The sequence below is a fragment of the Poecilia reticulata genome, linkage group LG3, assembly GCF_000633615.1.
Source record: "Poecilia reticulata strain Guanapo linkage group LG3, Guppy_female_1.0+MT, whole genome shotgun sequence".
Classification (NCBI taxonomy): domain Eukaryota; kingdom Metazoa; phylum Chordata; class Actinopteri; order Cyprinodontiformes; family Poeciliidae; genus Poecilia; species Poecilia reticulata.
In genome coordinates, this window is record NC_024333.1 from 14,510,708 (window position 1) to 14,529,503 (window position 18,796).

Sequence of the window (18,796 nt, forward strand, 5' to 3'; positions counted from 1 at the left end):
GGATATGTCTTAGAGAGCGGACAGGTGAGAGCGGCTGATGACAAGATCAAGGCAGTTCTGGATTGGCCCCGGCCCGAGACACGCAAGCAACTTCAACGATTCCTAGGCTTCGCCAATTTCTGTAGACGGTTCATCCGGAACTATAGCCAGACCGCCTCTCCCCTCACAGCTCTTACCTCCATAAAGAAAGCATTCACCTGGACTTCACAAGCCGAAGCGGCCTTCACTGAACTTAAGTCCGGGTTCTCCAAAGCCCCTGTCCTCGTACAACCCGACCCAAGTAAACAATTTGTAGTGGAGGTAGACGCCTCAGATACAGGGGTCGGGGCTGTTCTGTCCCAGATCACAGAGCTTGACCAGAAATTACATCCGTGCGTTTTCTTTTCTCGCAGACTCTCTCCTGCGAAGAGGAATTATAATGTGGGAGACAGGGAGCTGCTGGCAATAAAACTGGCCTTAGAAGAGTGGCGTCACTGGCTGGAGGGAGCGGAACACCCCGTTCTTGTATGGACGGATCACAAGAACCTGTCGTACCTCCAGTTAGCGAAGAGATCCAACCCACGCCAGTCACGTTGGTCATTGTTCTTCGCACGCTTTAACCTATCCATCTCTTATCGTCCAGGTTCCAAAAACGTAAAGCCAGACGCTCTCTCCAGGGTCTACTCCCCGGACGATTTGGAGGAGAGTCTGGCCCCCATCCTTCCACCAAGCTGCACGGTCGGAGTATTGACTTGGGAGATAGAAGACATCATCTGCCAGGCGCAGGAGGCCGAACCTCCACCTGAATCCTGCCCTCCAGGTAAACTATACATCCCTTCAGCAGTTCGTGCCCGTTTCCTACACTTGATTCATGCGTCTAAGTTCTCCGCTCACCCGGGAGTCAGTCGTACCATCACCGGAGAGAAGCTACTACAAGAACAGGAACCTACGCCGCTACGCCGGCCGTTAATTATCACTGTCCGCTCTCCAACGAGTCATACTCACACAAACCCAAGCTGATCACTCCACCCTTCTCAAGTAAGCATTCTCCAATTATTTCTGGACAACTATCTCCTCGCAGTTTCTAACCTTGTGCCTCTCATCGGCAGTAAGATGACCTGGTCCTCCGCTCCAGTATTCTCCCCCTGACTTCAATAAACAATAATTGTACTTTTATTCGTTTCTTCTGGTCGTGTTCTTGTATGTGGGTTCGAAAGATTAATAACATGACAGTCTCTGTATTAATTATTGCTCGAAAGGTCTTGCCATACCAGTTTATTCCTCTGTATTTACTTTAGTTTCTCAGTTTATTCTTGCATTTTGTTCTTCATTCATTTCCATTTAGTTTCWTTTGATTAGTATTATCCTCTCTTGGTTWATTGCTATGTYCACTTTAGTTTCTTTCCTGTTGCTAGATTTATTTTATCGTTTATTGACGCTCGGTAATATTCACTCATCACCTGCGCCACCTAATCACCATATGTTTCACATCATGTGTTAATTTTTCACTGTTCAGTGTCGGATTCTCTGTTTTTATGCCATAATTCACATCTAGTTCGTCGCTCCGTTTTATGTCCMGCTTCTCCTGTTTCAGAGTTTTATGCAATGTGCGCGTCTTTTTTTTAACCCCCTATGGTGCAGTGCCGTCGGGAAACGTATCGATGGGGAAAAGGCAGACTGACATAAACCTTTTAAAACAACGGAAACAATTTCTGCATTCTGATTATTGAAATTAAAAGTGCTGTGTTGTTCTATCACCCTGGTTTCATACCGGACCACTAACAGCACCGGTGTTAACGCTATAAAATGAACGCTSTCTATCGTGGTATCACCCATTGAGGGATTTCTTTATTTAAATGGGTTCATTTTTCAGAGGGATACACAGTGAGGGTATCGTGATTTTAGCTACCAGTAGCAGGAGAACGGAGCTGCACCAAGAAGCTAACAGAAGCTACAAACACTGAATAGAAGAAGAGCTGCCATCAATACAGTTGCAGCCAAGCATGGCTTAATGTTGCATAGTACAGTTTTACCAAGTTGCTCAAAGTCTAAACTGGCATCGTTGTGCATATCAGTTGTAAAGTTTACCTTCAACCAAACTCCCCTCAAAGGTATTCCAGCGCCCCCCTTTTGTAAAAATATCCGCCAGCGCCCCCTGCCGTCCTCTGAATGCCCCTGGGGCGTGGTACCGCCCACGCTGAGAACCGCTACTGTAGATGGAAGTGTGGATGGATGGAGGTTGGACAGGTTGGTTGGATTTGGTGATGACAATGATGATCAGGATGAAAATGATAGGAGCCTGGTGTTGGAGGGTTGCAGATGGTGGTTCAGGAACTATTGCAAGAATATTGTGAACATGAAACTCTGGAGATAATCTTTAAGTGAAACGCTTAACTCTCTGATGTGTAAGTGGGTCCTTTTGAGTGAGGTCATCTTTTTGCAATATCTTTGTAATGAAAAGTTTTCATCTCTTCATATTCCAGGTATTCCTCAAATATGTTACTGATATCATGCAATTCAAATATTTAATTTACCTTTTATACATTTTAAGAAATAACATGTTTTATATCACTACCCCCATTTTTCCGTGATTGGGTCCAAAATGACCCACATTCATTTCCTGAGGCGTTTAATGGGAATCTTTGTTTCTTACCAACTGTGACTTTCAAGAACACATTGTTTTTTGTGAACCAAACACACTGAGTCCCAAGTGTTACCCCTGAATAATAATATTTTACAGATGAAGAAATCTTATAATATATAAGTATTAATTGTAGTATTTATTTATATTTAGTAGTTTTTAGTTTTTACCTCACAGAAGTGTGTGTGCGTGTGTGTGGGCGTGCGTGCGTGCATGTGTGTGTGTGTGCATGTGTGTGTGTGTGTGTGTCAATCATGAGTACTGTGACGGTGTTATTGTCACGAATCAACATATTAGCCTTCTTCAAAGTTAGCTAACACTAGTTATCTAACCAACTAGCTAACATTACCAGCTATGCTTTATTGTGCACCTCTCCTTGGGCTGCCACCTTATCGTGGTGGAGGGGTTTGAGTGTCCCAATGATCCTAGGAGCTATGCTGTCTGGGGCTTTATGCCCCTGGTAGGGTCACCCAAGGCAGACAGGTCCTAGGTGAGGAACCAGACAAAGCGCAGCCCGAAGACCCCTTATGATGTAGACGAACTTTGGATTTAGTGTTCTCTCACAAGGATGTTGGTCACCGGGGCCCCACTCTGGAGCCAGGCCTGGAGGTGGGGCACGATGGCGAGTGTCCATATGTGCACTTGGCACCAGGTCACCCTAGGCCGCAGTTTGATGATCGATTTTGTCGTAGTTTTATCGGATCTGCAGCCGTATGTCTTGGACACTCGGGTGAAGAGAGGTGCGGAGCTGTCCACTGACCACTACCTGCTGGTGAGTTGGCTCCGGTGGTGGGGGAGGAAGCCAGTCAGACCTGGCAGGCCCAAACGTATAGTGAGGGTCTGCTGGGAATGTCTGGCGGATCCCCTGTGAGGCGGAGCTGTAACTCCCATCTCAGGCAGAACTTCGAACACGTTCCGGGGGAGGTTGGGTACATTGAGTCTGAGTGAACCATGTTCCGTGCCTCCATTGCCGAGGCGGCTTATCGGAGCTGCGGCCGCAAGGGTTGTTGGTGCCTGTCGTGGCAGCAACCCTCGAACCTGTTGGTGGACACCTTCGGTGAGGGATGCTGTCAAGCTGAAGAAGGAGTCCTATTGGGCCTTTTTAGCCTGTGGGACTCCAGAAGCAGCTGATGGGTACTGGCGGGCGAAGCGGCATGTGGCTCGGGTGGTCGCAGAGGCGAAAACTTGGGCGTGGGAGGAGTTTGGAGAGGCCATGGAGAAAGACTTCTGCATGGCTTCGAGGCAATTCTGGTCTACCATCCGGCATCTCAGGAGGGGGAAGCAGTGCAGCACCAACACTGTTTATAGTGGGGATGGTGTGCTGCTGACCTCGAGTCTGGACTTTGTGGGCCGGTGGGCGGAATACTTCGAAGACCTCCTCAATCCCACCAACATGCCTTCTGTGGAGGAAGTTGAGCCTGGGGACTCTGGGTCAGGCTCTAAAATCTCTGGGGACTAGGTCACCGAGGTGGTTAAGAAGCTCCTTGATGGCAGGGCCCTGGGGGTGGATGAGATCCGCCCGGAGTTCCTTAAGGCTCTGGATGTTGTAGGGTTGTGTTGGCTCACACGACTCTGCAATACTGCATGGACATCGGGGGCAGTTCCCCTGGATTGGCAGACTGGGGTGGTGGTCCCCCTGTTCAAAAAGGGGAACCGGAGGGTGTACTCCAATTACAGGGGGGGCGGGGGGGTCACACTCTTAAGCCTCCCTAGAAAGGTCTATTCAGGGGTCCTGGAGAGGACGGTCCATCGGACAGTAAAACCTTGGATTCAGGAAAAGCAGTGTGGTTTTCATCCTGGTCGTGGAACACTGGACCAGCTCTATACCCTCAGCAAGGTCCTGGAAGGTGCATGGGAGTTCGCCCAACCGGTCTACATGTGTTTTGTGGACTTCGAGAAGGCGTTCGACCGTGTCCCTAGGGGGAGTCTTCTGGGGGGTCCTCTGGGAGTATGGGGTACTGGGCCTTTTGATATGGGCTGTCAGGTCCCTGTATGTCCGGTGTCAGAGTCTGGTCCGCATTGCCGGCAGTAAGTCGGGYTTGTTTCCGGTGAGAGTTGGACTCCACCAAGGCTGCCCTTTGTCACCGATTCTGTTCATTACYTTCATGGACAGAATTTCTAGGCGCAGCCGAGGTGTTGAGGGGATCCGTTTTGGTGGCCTTAGGATCGCATCTCTGCTTTTTGCGGATGATGTGGTCCTGTTGTCTTCATCAAGTCATGATTTGCAGCTCTCGCTGGAGCAGTTTGCAGCCGAGTGTGAAGCGGCCGGGATGAGACTCAGTGCCTCCAAATCCGAGGCYATGGTCTTGAGCCGGAAAAGGGTAGAATGCCTTCTCCAGGTCAGGGGGGTCGTCCAGCCTCAAGTGGAGGAGTTTAAGTATCTGGGGATCTTGTTCACGAATGAGGGAAAAAGGGTGCGGGAGATCTACAGGTGGATTGGGGCAGTGTCTGCCGTGAAGCGGTCGCTGTACCGGTCCGTCGTGGTAAAGAGAGAGCTGAGTCAAAAAGCAAAGCTCTCAATTTACCGGTCGATCTACGTTCCCACCCTCATCTATGGTCATGAGCCTTGGGTCATGACCGAAAGAACGAGATCATGAATATAAGCAGCTGAAATGTATTTCCTCCGCAGGGTGGCTGGGCTCTCTCTTAGAGATAGGGTGAGAATCTCGGTCATCCGGGAGGGACTCGGAGTAGAGCCGCTGCTCCTCCACGTCGAGAGGAGCCAGTTGAGGTGGCTCGGGCATCTGGTCAGGATGCCTCCTGGACGTCTCCCTGGTGAGGTGTTCTGGGCACGTCCCACCGGGAGGAGGCCTCGGGGAAAACCCAGGACACCCTGGAGGGACTATGTCTCTCGGCTGGCCTGGGAACGCCTTGGGATTCCCCCGGAGGAGCTGGAAGAAGTGGCTGGGGAGAGGGAAGTCTGGGCCTCCCTTCTGAAGCTGCTGCCCCCGTGATCTGACCCCGGATAAAACGGAAGAAGATGGATGGATGGATGGATGGATGGATGGATGGATGGATGGATGGATGGATGGATGGATGGATGGATGGATGGATGGATGGATGGACTTTATTGTGTATGTGTATTATTTGTGTATGTGTGTGTCTGTTTGTGTCTGACACCCTGGATGAGAAAACCAAAAGAGAGAATGTGTTGAATTACATGCAAAACCTATTGATCAATGTGTTCAAGGTTCTTTCTTTCATCATCTCAAAAAATAAAATAAAAACTCATAGCTATATGAATAAATGCAAATGAGTCAGAAAAGAAGAGTGCTTTCTCCGGGTTGGGGAGGATGTCCTGCCCCAAGTGGAGGAGTTCAAGTATCTCGGGATCTTGTTCACCAATGAGGGAAAAATGGAGCAGAACATCGACAAGCAGATTGATGTAGCGTCTGCAGTGAAGCGGGCGCTGTACTGGTCTGTTGTGGTGAAGAGAGAGCTGAGCCAAAAAGCAAAGCTCTTTATTTGCTGGTCGATACGTTCCTACACTCATTTATGGTCATTAGCTTTGGGTCATGTCTGAAAAAACGAGGTCACGGATACAAGTGGCCGAAATTAGTTTTCCCCATAGGGTTGCTGGGGAGATACAGTGAGAAGCTGAGATATCCAGGAGGGACTCCGAGTAGAGCCTCTGCTCTTTCATGTCGAGAGGAGGATCTGGTCCTCTCGACATGTATGCGTGTGCATGTGTGTGTGTGCGTGTGTGCGTGCGCATTTGTGTGTGCTTGAGCATCTGGTCAGGATGCCTCCTAGACGCCTCTCTGGTGTTCCGGAGAGGAACACCAGAGAGGCGTTCACACCTTGTGCCCGGAGGTGTTCCGGGCACAACCCACCAGGAGACATAAAAATAAAACTTTGAGTTTTATGTCAAATCCACATGAATTAAATGACAGAAACCAATTTTCTCATTGAATCTTTGATTCATTTTGTCCAGCTGTACACTGTTAGACTTTGTCCAATCAGAGTCAGGTATTATGTAGTTGGTGCTTTTAATCAGTTTTCAGTTAATTAAATTCAAGTCTTATGAACACAAAATGTCACTAAAATCACTCTGTCCTAAAATCTTTCAGAAAATCGTAAAATCGTATTGAATTATATTGTTTGCTAAATATCGTGATGCATATCGTATCGTGATCAGAATATTGTATCGTATCGTGAGATTATTGTATTGCTACACCCCTAATGGATGGATTCACACACATACACACACTGACATGCATGATACACATGTAATAGAATAGAGACAGTAATGTTAGTTAGCTAGTTTCAAGAAATCTCTTTCGCCCCCCCTCCCCATCCCCACACACATAATGGATGTTGACATTATTCATTAGACATTTCATCATTGCTGTTGTAAAATTGCTGTCATTTTGTTTTAAAAATTTTGTACAAATTGTCACAAATGTTCAACAAATTGTTCTAAAAATGTTTTGAAAAGTGAAAAATGAAAATATTTCAAACAATAAATAATTCTTGTGTGAAATAAAACACAGTGGAAAGTATTATACAAAACATAATTTTGAATCAAAATGACAAAAATAGCATAAAAACACATTGATTGTAACCCGGGTCAAAAAAAAGACCCAGTCACGAAAGACTGTATAGTCAGTCACTCACGCATCAGAGGGTTAAGCATAAGACACAAAACCACAAGGAGAACAAGAGGTACCGCAGAGGCTAACACTCAGGCAATGAAGGCGCAGCACGGTTAATGAGGGTTCATGATCTGCAGCTGTGCCAGAAACCCTTAGTGGGAAAGGCAGCTGCAGGCTCCACTCCGCCCTCTAGTGGAAGCCTGCAGCTCAGCAACGGTCACTTGAACAGCACATTTCACCGACTGATTAAGGTGAAATGTATCACATCGTATAAATACTGCATCATCAAGTCTACTTGGAGGAAAGCTACTTAAATATTTTTTTCATTCAACATGAGAAAGTGTATCTGGAAGTGTTTAATGACAACTGCAGCATAAATATGGATCCCAATGTGTTTATTTAGCAAAAAAAAGTGTCTCCCACACACAGCTAAATCAATTTACATTAAATTACAGTTTATAATGGATATATGTTCCAAACACAATCATAGGAATATTAAAAACATACAGGAGGTGCATTACCTTATTATTTAAAAAATAAATAGTCTAAAAGCTGCAGGACTTAGTTGACAACTCATGGTTTTTGAGATTTCAGTTTAAATAATGACAAAGCATGTTTGCAATGTTTTAAAGAAAAAACATCTTTCAAGTCTGGACTGTGATCAAGGTTAGTAACAGTTTTAGATACTGCAGGAAATCTCCATTTTCCTCTTTGAGAGCAGCAGGCTAAAAATGAATAGATGTTAAGTACAACAGCATGTCACTACAGAATGCTTTGAAATATCATGTGACCTATTTTATAGACACTGGGCAACACATACAGTATAAATTTTTCATTAAAATGATGTAGTAGAGCTTTTCAAGTAAAATGCTAGGCCTATATTCTACATCAAAGGTAAAATATACAGACACTGTTAATAAGGGCTTACAATATGTAGCCCAATTGTGAACTCGATATAGTTTATCTATTTTTCTCGTTCATTTTTTTCTGATTATATAGCAGGAAGTTTGACATATGATGTCAGGTGGTTACAGAATACAGTCACACATAAGGATTCTTAACAATTCTGTTAAGCTCAATAAATGGAAATGATCAAAACATCAACACAAACACTATACTGCCAAAAATACTGGGCCACATTACTGAATTCAAGTGTTCCAATTACTTCTACTGCAACAGATGTATAGAATCCATGACCCAGGCCTGCTGACTACTTTACCAAACGTTTCTGCCCTCAGGAGCTCAGTTAACCAGGCCCTTGTTAGGGGGCGTCGCTTTGTCCAGAGGGTCTGGACCTTCTGCTATTGAGAAACGATTTCTATTGAAGGTGTGGACTCTATTTGGACCCTAGAACCCTACAAATGTGTTCTCTGTAGTGATATGTCATACCTCTATCTGACAATCTAGTTAGTAAGTCTGGAGTTGGCAGTTGCGAGGAGAAAGGTATTTGCCTGTCTGAACTGAGTGAAGAGTAATAGAGGGGATCGCTGCATGGCAGACCTGACCTCAAAACTTTTGGGATGAATTAAAGAGACACTTTGACGCAGTTCTTCTCGCTCAGTATCGGTTTCTGACATAACAAATGTGCCTCTGGAAGAATGGTCAAAAACTCCCAAAACAGGTTGAAGAGACATTTGGAACAACATATCAAATTTGGTGAATGTCCCACAAGCTGACATGGATGTGGGGGAGAGGAGCAACTACGTTTGGCAATATAGTGTGTGATTGGACTTTAGAATATATATATATATATATATATATATATATATATATATATATATATATGTGTGTGTTTGTATGCACACCTGCGTGTGTGCGTGCGTATGTGCATGTGTGCGCGCGCGTGTGTGTAGGTGTCCGTGTGTGTGTGCGAGTGTGCGTGTGTGTGTGAGAAACTGTGAGGGGTGGGGCAAATTGGCAATCTTGAAAAACAATTTCAGACACAGCAGATATAATGAATATAATACAAGTTGGTACACACACCAGTATAAATAGTGTGATAGCTATATGCATAATGTGTGGTTATGAATTATAAGGAAAAATATGCACAACTTCATCTGGCTGTTTTGCTTGGTTGAAGTATGAGACATCATTTTATGGTTTCCTCATGTTATTGCAACAATAATGTACTTTTGTAACAAACATTTCACAAACTACCTCTTAATAAGCCACTTTTTAAACAAAATTTTCAATCCACAGTCTAACAATTTTGGTACAAAGTTTCTATGGAAACTAATTTTCACATTCATAATTTGAAACAGATTTAACTATGATACACTACCTAATGTAATGTTGCCACACTACATCAAGTAGTGTGGCAAGATTATGGTTCAAAAAAACTTTGGAAGCATATGATGGATGTACAAAAACAAAGCTTATATGAAGCTTCAGCATTTCAAATGTGTATTTTTTGCGCTGGCTGGATCACAGTAACACAAGGTGAAACCTAACCTGTTGTCTGTGCAGTCCTTTCACTCATTCTTTTTCCGACAATATTTTCTACAAACTAAAACTGAAAAAGAAATTATATTATTCAAACAGAAGCATTGATACTTTTGTGGTAGGATCATTTGACATTAGATAAGTCAAATAATTTACTGACCAACATCAAAAGATTTATTTGAATGCCACCATTTGGACACTTTTAAGAGGTGGCAAACTTACCACTTCTTAAAAATGTCCAAATGTTGGCTTTTAAATAAATCTTTTCAATCAAGTTCTTTCAGTTTTTATTCTCTGTATCTACAACAGTCAAATGTGGGAGGATGTAAAGGCTTACCACTACTGCTGGTAGCAGGATGTAGTAATGTAAGTGTAAGTAATGTAGTAAATGTAAGTGAAAATTTCAATGGAAGCAGATGTTGAAGGTCGAGGTCAAATGTCTAACTCGCCCATATTTGACTCTGCCTTCAACAGCACTCTGCAGTCTGAATGTACAGAGTTAAACATTTAATTCATGGTGAAGTCATAGGAATTTGGGGAAGTAGTGAGCCTGTGAGTCCATCAACATTTCCCTACACCCTCAGTAGAATACTGCAGTCAGTGTGGGAGAGGCAAACATTAAGACTGGGAAAGATTTACTTTAGTTTATCTTAAAAATGGGATTAATAGCATGTACATATGGGAGATATAGCCAAATGACTAGTTTACATCTTTACTCCAACTAACTAGGTAGTATGAAAGAGATAAGAGCAACAGTAAGAAAAACAACAAGTAAAGATAGTACAACTTAAAATATATAAAGTCAATAAAAACATACAAACTTAAACATGGTCATGGTTTTTCAGGAGCCATATTAGGATGTTTATCAAAAGAGGTTGGGAGTTAAAGTTCCGGACTTTTTCAGAAATATATTTGAGGTATGAGATAGACAATACGCTTTAAAAGTTGGAATGCTGAGGTTCAGCATAATAATAAAATATTTTAGAAACCAATACAAAATCATTATATTTCATAATGTTGTCCCAAATCATCACACATATTTTTAAAGTATCTGACAATGATAGGATTATTTGTTTTGTTTGTTTTTTTAAGTAAAATTAATTTACATCTGATTTATAAACTGTTTTATTTAGTTTTAGTGTTTCTGTCAACACACCTTGATCATAAAATTAGAGCTTTAGCAGAACTCTGTAGAAGCTGAGTATGAGACGAGGTAGTTCAGTCCTTTAAATTAAAAGGGTCAAAGCCTCAATCATTGAGCCAAAACAGTCCTCAAACTTCGCCTCCTATCTAAAGGTGGGTACAGCCATCAGTGTACAGGGGAAAAACACTGACTTGGGTGTAGAGACAAATAATTGACTATGACCACAATTGCCTCTTTCTTCAACTGCATGCTAGTGTTGGGATGAGAACAGACAAACAGTAAGCCAGGGGACATGTCTACCTTTGGGCCCAGAACATCTATAGTTTCACCTGAATCTATAAGGCAGAGTCAAAAGCCTGGCATGGAGTCCATCTTTTTACTGAGCTCCCAACTGACCCCACACTGGACTGAGCAGTCAGGAGAACCAAGCTTCAGGAAAATAACCAGCTAATTTCAGCAAACATTCATGTACTAGTACATTTTAAGCTTCACACCTGTTCACAACACTCTAATAAGGGTGCTTTACGTGTTTAATTTGAAAGCCTGGCCTAAAGAAGACAGTGGAATAATCACAGCTTTAAGAACATTTTATCCAGAATGGATAATGGTTTGCTGAAGCAGCTAACACAAAGAGAAAACTGGCTGTTCAGAAGCTGGCTAAGTGATTCATTCTCAAACTGAAACCTCCTATTTCTCGTAGTGCTGTCCATTCTCAAAGACTATATTTGTACATTCTGTTGCTAAATTGAATTTGTCGTGTAGATGAGCAAAGAACAGTCATAACAATCATAACAACCCATCTGCTCATTAAAATCAGCAACACTACACTAGGGGTGAATCTAGAAAAGCATTTATGGGCTGCAAAGAGAGGAGTAGGATAGATTGTGGGGCGGCTCCATATGGCAAACGTAACGTGTTTATATAATCACAGTCAATCACAGAGACGACAATCAAATGTAAACTGGAAGGTTCCCAAATTGAGACAGAAGTTATGGTATAGTTCACACCACACCAGTCTGACGCTTCAAGTTTGACATGTGTGCACTTTGAATGGAGATTGTCGAGATTGGTCTCATCTAGCATTTGCGCATCTGGTTAGCGCATTCAAAGTCTATGCAGAGGCGCGTCAAAATCTCTCTAGCTGTTGTTTTCCGTTGACGGCCTATTTGTCTGATGCACAAGATGCTCTTGGCATAACAAACGCTCAAAACACTCCAAACGGTTAAAATAACGCTGAACTAGACGCGTCAAACGGGCCACAACGGGTCCTCGACGCGCCTCCGTTTGCGTTTGATGTGAACGCACCATTACATTTATACTGTAAGCTATTTGGCTGCTTCCTCAAAGTGCTTACTGTTTCAGATTGTTTGTCTTCATAAAACTGCAAAATCATCCTGGACTCCATTCAACTGCAAGTTAAGCAAAATAATGTGATAAGTCAGAATCTTTTAGACTGGAAGCTTTAGAGTGGGGAGGCAGCCGAGCGTTGAGGTATCTGATCGCATAACACTTCCCAATAAACCAAACCCACCCAAAAAGAATATGACAAAAGGTGTCCCAGATGGAACTCGTTAGTGAGTAATGTAAGATCATACATTGTTCTTAAGCTTGTATACTTTATTGATTTCTTTTGATTTGTTTTTAATCAGTGGCAGTTCTTCTCTATTCTGGGTTGTTTATTTGAAGAAAGGCTTAGTAAACACAAAGACTAGATTAGATGTAATTGTGTAAATGTATAAATCAACCATAATAATATAAACAATTGTATTCCAAGATATCATGTTGAAAAAAAAGAAAAGCCTTTATTTGAATTCTGACAGCTCTGTTATTAGTGCTGACAAATGGAAAGCCCAGTTTTGCCCTCATTTTCTCCTCAGGTTGGATTCTGGAAGCTCTTAGGGTGCAACTTTCTCACATACACAAAATGAGAGTCCAGCACAGAGACGGAGGTGATGATTGCAGTCAGTGATGGCTGAACATGACAAACCAGGTACTTGATTCAATTCTCCAACATCATCACGAAAAAGAGGGATCCTCCTGGCATGTTCTCTCCTTCAGTGCTCTTCCATGAGCAGCTGGTTCTGCATGGACAAAATTAAGCATTTAAAATCAATAAAATGACAAAGCTCAATTTAATTCAATTCCATTTACTTTATTTATATAATTACTTTTCACAACAACTCATGTCAAAGCACTTTACCTAAATAAAATGTCAAATCAATCAAATCATACATACATTCTAGTTGATCCTAGTAATCAAACAATGCATGAAAGAGTTTATTATTCAAATTGAGTAAAAGGTTTCCACCTAAAGAAACGCAGTACATTCCATCAAGTCACTGACATGCAGCACTGCCTCCTCCTGGATGAGCATGTAGCTCCATGCATTGACTTTGCAGCTTACACCGAGCATGTAGGATCAGTGGAGAGAAACAAAATTCCCTTTAACACATTTGTCCTGTATGGAGTCTAAGTCCATATCACAAATCCCCTTACCTTTGATTTTTAACACAATTGTAATGTTGTTGTTGTTATTGGGAAATTGTGTGTGCCTTAGTGAGTGAAATGGAGAGTCTTTGTACGACAACGAGTCCTAAATATTTGGAGCAGTGTCACCAACTTTTAGATGTGTCCCTGGTCCAACACTTAAATCAAATAACTGAATTACTTCCTCAGTACTTCCAAGTTCTCCGGGGTCCTGCTGATGACCTCATTATTTGACTCAGGTGTTGAAGCAGAGACATCGGCCCTGGAGGCCTGAAGTTGAGGACCCCTGGTTCCCTGGTCTAGTCCAACAGACCTAGTTCAGGGATCTAAAATCTTTATAATGCGAGAAGCCATCTCTGTCTTCAGTCTAGCAAAGTAAAACTCATTTGGAGCCTCAAACACTTCCTGATATTTTGAAAAAATGGGGGTTGCAAACACTTGAAGCTCAGAGGAGACAGAGCTTTTGTGTTGCTGCTCCCAAATTATGGAACAATTTGTGGATACATATTAGAAGTGTTATTTATTGTTCACTTTTAAACCTCTTCTTACGTCACATTTTTATTTTTGGGCTTTTAACACATGTTGAGACTTTTACTTTTACCTCTGTTGTTGCATTTTATTGTTTCTATTGTTGTCTTTTGTCCTTTCCATATTTTTTGAATGTTTATTTATTTTTATCTGTACAGCACTTTGTTGCAGTTAGTGTTGTTTTAAAGTGCTTTACAAACAAAGTAATAGTAGTAGTTAAGGGATGTGGTTAATCTGAAGCACTTAATGCATTAATATTACATAATGCATATTAATTGAATCTCCTATTTTGACATAAAAGCTTCTCCCCCGCAGAGGTTTACTTAGTTCAAAACAGTGCATTATAATTTCACTTTTCAAACCACTGCGGTTAGAGCGGGCGCCCTGGATACAGAGGCTAAAGACCTGAATAAGGCTGTCCTGAGTTTGAATTCCGTCCGTGGTTCCTTTGCCGCATGTCTGTTCCTCCTTCCCCTGTCACATTCCTGTCAAGTAAAGGCCACTAGTGCCAAAATAATTCTCATATAAAACAAAAAAAAAAACATTGTGATGGATGTTTGGATAAAACCAAGGTAACTGATCTGGGTGTGCTATCAGGACATGGAGTGGGACTGTGAATCTAAAGGAGCTCCTCTTTGCTTTTTACTAGGACGTCCTGTCATTGACTTTTATAGAACTGCCTTAAATATTTGTAATCCGAGCCTATCCGGTCACTACATGGACATTACAGTTTTGTGACTATTCCAAAATGAAGCACATACCAGCAGTGGACCAGGTTAACCTGCCATTCTGTCTCATCATCACTTTCAGCTAGTTTCCAAGAAGTGGAAAACACATGCCGATCAAAGATTGAAAAGAGCTTTTATAAAGGGCTACTGGCAGCTCAAATATTTGCATGTGATTCGATTGATGCTTTGTTTAAAAAGACTAAAATGTTTTTAAAAAGTGATTAGGACCCCCACCTTAGCGTCGGTAGTCTTTTGGATAAAGTTGCTGTCGTGGTCTCCTCCCTCTGAGTCACTCTTTTGGTCTTCATCTTTGCCATCCCTTTCCTGGTCATCCTCTTCAGATGAAACCCTGGACAGTTTTGAGGAGTTCTGTGAAAGACAAGCACATCATGATCTACCCGGCGTGTTTCTCAACATAAAATCATACTCAGTTGGAATGTCAGTGACTTTAAGGGTACGTTCACACTGCCAGTATATGCAACCTCTATGTGTTCTGCAGTGTGAATGGGCAAATGACCTGAAAGTGTCCCGCATGCGCAGTAGAGGGCGCAATAGCGTCAGCATTCTCAGTGTTCTGCCAACTGCCATAAAAAGAAGAAGTAGTGCTCAGTGTTTGCGGAACATGGAGGCTAACGGTGGACTTAGCTTACATATTTGAAGTTGTTGTCCGGCCAGAGCAGCATATTAACAACTTAATCCTCATTATAGTCTGTCATGGTTGTTGTTTTTCTTCCCGCTTGCACGTATCAGGATACAGAATAGTGAGATTTGTTGAGAATCAGTGATGTTCAGTTCGGATGAATGCGGCCTGGACGTTAGGTCACATTTGAATCGGATACGTATCGGATATGGGTCACATTCGAAAAAGAATCCGACCTGTGCTGTTCAGACTCCCATGAAAAGATCAGATACAGGTTGCGTTACGCCAAAAAAATCGGAATTGGGTCACTTCAGGCTGCAGTGTGAACGCAGCCTAAATCATCTTCTTACATACAAGAATCATTCAATCATATATGTTTGAATTGACTATATATTCCTATTTTGAATTCTGATCAGTTTGTCTTGTAAATTACATTGAGATGATATCTGCCATGAATCAGCTGTTTAATTGATTGGAATAGAATTACTAAATTTATTTAATATTGCATGTGTTATAACAGGAGTCTATGTGCTTAAGTAGATTTCAAAGATTTGCTCTTTATTGTCATTGTCATATGGACAAGAGCAATGGTAAAGTTAAGATAGCAAAGATACATTCATGAATATCTGAGAATTAAAAATTCTGTAAAACACCAGCAAATATTGGAACAAGTAATTTCATATCAGCTGTCAACTTGATAGAACCTGAACATAAACAGATCCAATTTTCCATTTTTAGAAAGTTTTTTCTATTTACAAAGGAATTTGGCTTTATTATCAATGTGTCTGCATATAAAATGCTGAAGACAAATTGCAGCTAACTTTATTGTCTACATCCAGTGTTTCTTAGAGACTATGGCCTGAGTGTTTCAGGTGTTTCCCAGCTGCCACACAGAGCAGTGAAAGTCCAGATATTCATGTGTCTGTTTTGAAGATTTCCTTATTGCTTATTTACACTGCTTAGATCTTGTCATATCAGTCTGGAAATGTGACTTCCCTCTTGTTCAGAAACTTGAGCTAAACTCAAATTTTATGTGAAACATTCTTCATTTTTTCTTGTCATGAAAACTTAAAAACAGCAAATGCATTTTCTAACCAAGCAGTGAAAAGTCACAGCTCAGCTCTTACAGCAAGGCACTAAGTTAAAATTCATAGGGACATCCCAGTGAATGAAGGCCAAAAAACCATGGGGAAAACTGAGAAAGGCAACCATTTGTAGAACTAAATCATTCCCCAAATACAGGGTGCTATATTCATGATTTAATGACAATACTAATTTTAATCAGACAAAAATAATGTGAAAATCGTTTTCAAATTATTTTATCTGTTAAGGGAAAACATTTTTACTCATATTTTATTATATGAGAGCAGTGCTCCTAGAAAGCCTCACATTCCTTCAAATGCACCACATGTGCTCTGCACAATGGAGACCAGTTGCTAGGCAACTGTTGTTGCTAAGTAAGGGAGCTGAATGTGAGTGACTGCTTCCATTTACAGCAGAAATAGCAGGTTTTTTCCTTTTGGCCCTGAATCCTAACAAAGACAGACTGTAATAAAGAATACAAAATTAGTTAAGTAATAACTTAGTGGCAATGAAGACAAAAAATGAAGACATCAAAAATAAATACTGTATCATTCATACATTTTGAAAAATGTAAATAGTAACATTTTATTTATTTTTTTAAAATGACTGGGCGTGGCAGTGGCGTAGGGTTAAAGTGTCTTAAATTTTTATAGAACCATTTGTGCCAAATTAATATAGTTCTCAGAAATGTACACAGTCAGAGACTATCAATGTTCTGTAAAACTCACTGTACAACTCTGTACAAGCAATACAGTAAATTGCTTTTCAGTCATTTGAGTTGATGCTCTCAGCACATTTACAGTATTTACATTTCTTCACTTGGTGCAGTTCACTTTCCAAACAGTAATAACTGAGGTCAGTTTCCTCCAATGTATTATAGGCCTGGCGGGTTGCCATGCTTTTACGTGGCTCACCTATATGGACATTTATATGAAACCCCGTCTGTGAGGGAGCGGGGGGGGGGAGGGGGGTATATAAACCCCCCCTCACAGGCGGGGGTTTATATGCAAATTCTTTGTAGAATTGAATTAATCAATTCTACAAAGAATTGATGAATTCTTTGTAAAATTCATCAAGTTGAGACTTCCGGTTTTGTGACTGATGGAGTAAGACGTGTTGGAGGGAGCTCCTGCAAATTGCTTTTTCTATAAGGTGCATTTGGGCTTTTTTGTGTACTTTGCCTGCCCTTTAAATTTTATAACGAGTCTGCTACAGCTCAGGATGCCTCCAAAGCCCAAAACTACGAAAAATTCGACAACTACAGCGGCGAGGCCTGGTCCCCCACCCGCATCCCCGCCTCGGCTTGCTGAGACCGATCCACCGTGGGGCTCAACTAGTGGGCGACCACCTTCGGAAGAAACTTCTACATCTCGGAACGTATATTCCCCGGACTTTAAGGTTGAACTCCTCAGTGCACTTCGTGAAGAGATGGTGGGCATTTTCAAGACTGAATTGGAGACGGCGTTGACTAACAATCTGACCCAGATTAAGTCGGAGCTGCAAGGCGTGAAGACCGAGCTAAATGCTAGCATTGCGGCTATCAGGTCGGAGGTGGATGCATTAAGGGTGACTGTTGCAGACATGGAGGGACCGTTGACTTCAGGCACTCAGGGGCGGAGCCAGAAGGGGGGGCGGGGGACCCAGTGCCCCCTGTCATCTGATTGGCCCCCCTAGTCGCCCCCCCAGATGATTGACATGTAACAGCACCAGGTCATTCCTGTACATTATTTGGAATAATTCTAAGCCAATCTAATATCTGAAGAAGAAAAACAATAATAAATATAYRAAAAGAAAATGTATAAAACTTTATATAAGTCCATGTGATGACATAAATAAATAGATTTAGATCAGGCGCGATACCAGCCTCCTTTATACTCATAACAACAAGCTGATATTCTTCTCCTGGATGTTTCAGTTGTGCTGCGCTGTGRTGCAACTCAAAGGCTAAAGTACTTCATACCTGGTGGTTSTWAMACACCAATAAGTTATTTATTGATCCTCCGCAAAAAGAAAAAAMAMCGAAGAGGGGCCGACAATGTTCGTAGTTTGGAGCAGAGGTGGCGCTGGAGTTTTTTCGTTGCCCGTCAAAGAAAAAAATCATTTTATTTCCAATTTGTAGTCATCCAATTTGTAGTCATTAACATTTAGTATTTCTCTGCGAGAACGTTTTTGAAATCAGGTAACAATTCACAAAATTACGTGATTAGAAGACGGCAGAACTCTGATCGTTTCCTGATCCCTCATCACTTCTCTCGGCGGGAGAAAAACTCAGCAGAAGCGGATCAGCTCACTAGACGCTCCAAAGCCTCTGGTCCGTTAAAGCGACCAGATCAGAGGTGATTCTCTGACAGATATTGTTCTTATAATGATTAATAATGAGCTCCACGATGTTCTCTGTGCGTAAAGTTGAAAATGTCTGCACACCAAGTGGTCAGCTGCGCTTGATCACAGTCTGGACAGAAGACRAGGGTGAGGAGGGAATCTGACATATTAACTAGGTTAAGTTTTTACTGGTTTTGTTTTTAAAAC

General features: G+C 42.0%; 1 protein-coding gene across 1 annotated transcript in view; it reads right to left on the reverse strand.

Annotated features, from left to right (window-relative positions):
• Positions 1-12,397: 12,397 nt before the first annotated feature.
• hdgfl3 (HDGF like 3) overlaps positions 12,398-18,796 on the reverse strand; it is an 18,530-nt gene continuing 12,131 nt past the window's right edge. Inside the window, exons 5-6 of the mRNA XM_008405033.2 lie at positions 14,779-14,913; positions 12,398-12,882 (exon numbers count right to left, since the gene is read on the reverse strand). Of these exons, the coding sequence (XP_008403255.1) occupies positions 12,856-12,882; positions 14,779-14,913 (162 nt within the window). The 3' untranslated portion in view covers positions 12,398-12,855. The remainder of the gene's footprint in view (positions 12,883-14,778; positions 14,914-18,796) is intronic.